This window comes from Sinocyclocheilus anshuiensis, unplaced genomic scaffold (assembly GCF_001515605.1).
Source record: "Sinocyclocheilus anshuiensis isolate Anshui unplaced genomic scaffold, SAMN03320099.WGS_v1.1 scaffold573, whole genome shotgun sequence".
NCBI lineage: Eukaryota > Metazoa > Chordata > Actinopteri > Cypriniformes > Cyprinidae > Sinocyclocheilus > Sinocyclocheilus anshuiensis.
This window is the reverse complement of record NW_015539851.1, coordinates 192,062-196,343: the sequence shown is the minus strand read 5'-3', so window position 1 is coordinate 196,343 and position 4,282 is coordinate 192,062. Positions and strand designations below refer to the sequence as shown.

General features: G+C 38.0%; 1 protein-coding gene across 2 annotated transcripts in view; it reads right to left on the bottom strand.

Moving 5' to 3' along the window:
- Window positions 1-4,282, bottom strand: part of taok2a (TAO kinase 2a) — a 29,915-nt gene that overhangs the window by 5,645 nt on the left and 19,988 nt on the right. For both annotated transcript variants that reach the window (XM_016480936.1, XM_016480937.1), the window contains exons 10-15: window positions 3,448-3,529; window positions 1,835-2,002; window positions 1,484-1,690; window positions 1,275-1,403; window positions 942-1,178; window positions 232-360 (exon numbers count right to left, since the gene is read on the bottom strand). In XM_016480936.1, the coding sequence (XP_016336422.1) occupies window positions 232-360; window positions 942-1,178; window positions 1,275-1,403; window positions 1,484-1,690; window positions 1,835-2,002; window positions 3,448-3,529 (952 nt within the window). The remainder of the gene's footprint in view (window positions 1-231; window positions 361-941; window positions 1,179-1,274; window positions 1,404-1,483; window positions 1,691-1,834; window positions 2,003-3,447; window positions 3,530-4,282) is intronic.

The following is a 4,282-nucleotide window of genomic DNA, read 5'->3' as shown; positions in this document are numbered from 1 at the left end:
ATTCCTGCTTCTCTCGCTTCGGCGTGGACTGGTTCTCACTCAGCTCCTGTTGCCATAGTAAAGGATTTTAGAGTGACAAAAGCAAGTTAAGGATAAGTAATGGGATTGATGAATATGACGCAAAAGACATGAACAGTTTGACCAATTTAATATTTATTGCTACATCAAGTAGAGTTACTCTGAATTCATAGTCATGAAGCCATAAGGACAGTTGACTCTTCGACAGCGTACTTCCTTGAGCTGCTCCTTGCGTTGCCTGTACTGGCGTTTCTGGGAATCCAGCAGGCTGTTGAGTTCTTTCTTCTGCTGGTTCAATATGTGCTGTTGAAATTTTTTCTCTTCCGCCTGAGCAGCTTTAATCTGAAAAAAAAAAACAAAAAAAAAAAACATAAATATGTATAAACAATACATAAACACACAACCGTTCAAAACTTTGGGGAATGAATACTTCTATTCAACTAGGATGCATTAAACTGATGAAAAGTGACAGTAAAAACATTTATAATGTTGTTTCTATTCACCAGAAATAATAAAGAACAATGTATCAATGTCCACAAAAATAATGTCAATAAAAGAAATGTCACGAACACCAAATCAGTCTTAGATCTTTGAGTTCAGCTCATGAAAAATGGGGGCAAAAACAAAAGTGTTGCGTTTATAATTTTGTTCAGTGTAGAATGATTTCTGAGGGATCAAGTGACACAGAAGACTGGAATAATGGCAGCAAACTTAGCTTTTCCATCAAAGGAAGAAGATGTGTTTTAAAATATATTAAATAAAAAAAGCTATTTCAAATTGTAATAACATTTGTACAATATTTGTTTTTACTGTATTTTTGATCAAATAAATGCAGCCTTTGTACGAATATGATATTCCCATTCTTGCACATAATAGAACGAGGGATTGTGAAAGGTCTAGTATCTTTCTTTTTTATTTCTCACCTCTTTTTCCAGGATGGCCTGATGTTTCTTACTCAACTTGTCGGCTTCACTGCTAAAGTTGTTTCTCTGGGTCTCCAGCTCTTTGTCCAGTCTGAGCTGATGTTCATCCATCTCAGACTTGAGTTTGTTCTCCAGAGCCAGCAGTTGTTTCTGGTGCTGCCTCCTCATGCGCTTGTATCCGGACATCTGCTCCCTCAGAGCTGAGCCCTGTTCATGCTCCTGAATCTGACGCGTCACCTGGAAAGAAAGAAAGGGAAAGAGAGAAGCTTGTCTATCTTAACTTCTGATATAAAGAAAAATGGACTCTGAGCTGCAAGTCAGTCATGAGCTCACAAGAGAGGCTGTGCGGATGGTGGCGAAATGGTCTCTGTTCCTGTGCACCCTCCTCCGAGCGGCCGAGGATGCCTGCTGTGGAGACTCCATCTCCGGCTGATATGGGTCGTCGTAAATATTATCACGTGCCTGACAGACAGACAATTAGAAATTAGTCGAGGAAAAGAGCATTTCAGAAGATTGTGCACTGTCCGGCCTCGTTTACGTACAGTGGGGCGGTGAATGATGGAGCTGTTAGACATGACTGTCTGCTCTCCCTCCTGCATCATGGCCATCTCAGCACTGTCGTCGGAGCCATCGGCCAGGCTGTTGACTGAGGAGCTCTGGGAGCTGGCGCTGATGGACATAGAGGGCACAGACTGAGAGCTCTCCATACTGTTCACCGTGCCCGTCTGCAAGAGGTACTGCTCTGCTTCCTACACACACACAAACACAAACAAAAAAAAAAGATGTCATGGCTTTTCCTGTTTTCTGCAGTATAGAATACCACAAAAAAGCAGAAACTGGGCTGAACTGGACAGAAGGATCAAAGACAATGCTTGACCATCCTTTGGATGTACCTCTTCCTCCTCTCCTCCTTCCTGTGTGGGGCCGTTGTGAGTTTCCTGAAACAGGATCTTCTTCATTTTCCTGTACTGCAGGTTGTCCAGCTCTCGCACAGCGTCTTTGGTGCGCGTGATCAGATCCATCACTACAGAATGGGGGCGCTCTCGGCATAGGAAATGGTGCTGTGAAGGGAATACATGGTGTGAGCCACAGAGCTTCATTACACAATCTCAGTGTGTATGTAAAGATAGATGAGCTACAGTTACATCAGTTATATTTGTCATACTAATAATAGCTATTTATGATTTAATTGTCCATTTCATCACCTGCAGTTAGGGATATGCCGGTATCAAATTTTCATGTTGCGATTAATTGCTAATGCTTTTATCACGGTATACGGTATTATCATGGTATTGACATTTAGTTTTAAAAAAGTGCTGTCACAATACAGTATAACAGGTTTAATAACTTTTTTCGTGCTCACGATAACAATATCGTGCATATTCATTACCGTGATATACCGCATTACCGAATACCGGCACAAGTCTACCTGCAGTATAAGCTTAGTACAAATACAGCTTAAGATGTGCTTTATTGGGAATCCGGTGTGAGCTCTTAGTCGCCAGCCACTAGTGTAAAAGTACCTTTTGTATGTTTCTTATTTTTACTATTACTCCTTTTTCTATTGTTCTTGTGATTGTTATTCTGTCTCTTGCATAATACAAATCAATGGCAACCTGTACAATCATATGTTAAAGTTGCAAAACAGAAACGTATAATGTTACAAAAGAGTTCCATTTCAAATAATTGCTGCTGCTCAGACTCAGTACTGCAACATTTACTATTTATGTTACAAAAAAAATTCTTTCAAAAAACGCATTCAACATTGATAATAAGAAACATTTATTGAGCATCAATTCAGCATATTAGAATGATTTCTGAAGGATCATGTGACACTGAAGACTGGAGTAATGGTTGCAGAAAAATCAGATTTTACAATACATTACAATTGAAAACAGTTACTTTAAATTGTAACTTTCCACAATATTGCTGGTTTTACTGTATTTTGATTAAATTAATGCAGTTTTGGTAATCATAAAAAGTCCTTTCAAAAAACAGTAAAAATCTTTAACCTCAATCCTCTGAATGATACAGTAGTGTGTACTTTTTCAAATGTCTCCAAATTTAGGTCATACTGCCTTAAAAATATGCTGATGAGATATAATAAACGCTCTTTGATAGATCAAACCGATCACATGCAATGGCCAAGGAAGTAGTGGTTGAATTTGTACAGTTCAAACAGCCAAAAACCCCGCATTCAAAAACCCCTTTCCATATTCAAAACACGTTTGAGCTAAGAACCGCACATTTCACATGGGTTCTGCCATACATTATTTTCAGTATTTGAAAAAGACATTTCATCCAATTTTGTTTCTATATTGTACTGGAATATAAAGTGCATAATAATTGTGATATTTTTTCAAACTAATAACAACAAGGCGATTAGGTAAATGATGACAGACCTAGCAAGAACAAAAGTTCCAAGGGGGAGAGAAAATATGTGAATGAAATAATGAATACAGAGTCAGAAAGTGTGTGTGTGTTTGTGTGTGTGTTCAAGTCTCACATTGAGCAGCACATCTGAGGTAGGCCTGTCCTGAGGGATCTTTTGAAGACAAGAGTCCACAAAGTTACGGAAGTAGTCCGACCTGCATTAAAGAGAGGGAGTGACAAAGGAAAAGTTAAACACACACAGAATACATAAAAGGCAAATATACAGAAAACATGACGCTACAATAAAAATGAAAACTGTCATTTAAAAATGTAATATTAACCTTATTTTCAATAGACAAATGCACACGGGCTGCACAGCCATTTTGAAATTTGTTGTGGAAGGCTTCCAGCCAGCAACTTCCAGTTAATTGAGCTGTACAAAAGCACTTGATTATGCCGCTTTATTTTTCAGGCTAGAGATCGTAAACATATCATATTGTTTTACTGCTGTGATTTACAGTGTGAATAGAAATCTTCCCCATCTGACGGCTGCTTTTAGACCGGATTATGAATGAGAGATGAAGCCACTGAAACTGACAATACTTAAAACCTCATGTGCGACAGTATATGACCTCTATCAGTTTCTCCTCACGGCAGTCAAAAGCTTTGCATAACAGTCTCTCAGCAGAGAGAGAAAGCAGCTGGAATAAAGACAAACAGCTCAACTCTAACTTCTACTGCATCAAACCCAAACTGGAGTTTTATCTTCACAAAACACAGTCTCCTCTTGTTTTTTTCCTCGGAATCAGAGAACATTCCCTTTCATTACAGGTATATAGTCCATGGACATGTTGATAATGGATGATTTATTATTTGAATTTTACAAATGAATTAGTGTATGTATGTATATATGTATATATATATATATATATATATATATATATATATATATATATATATATATATTA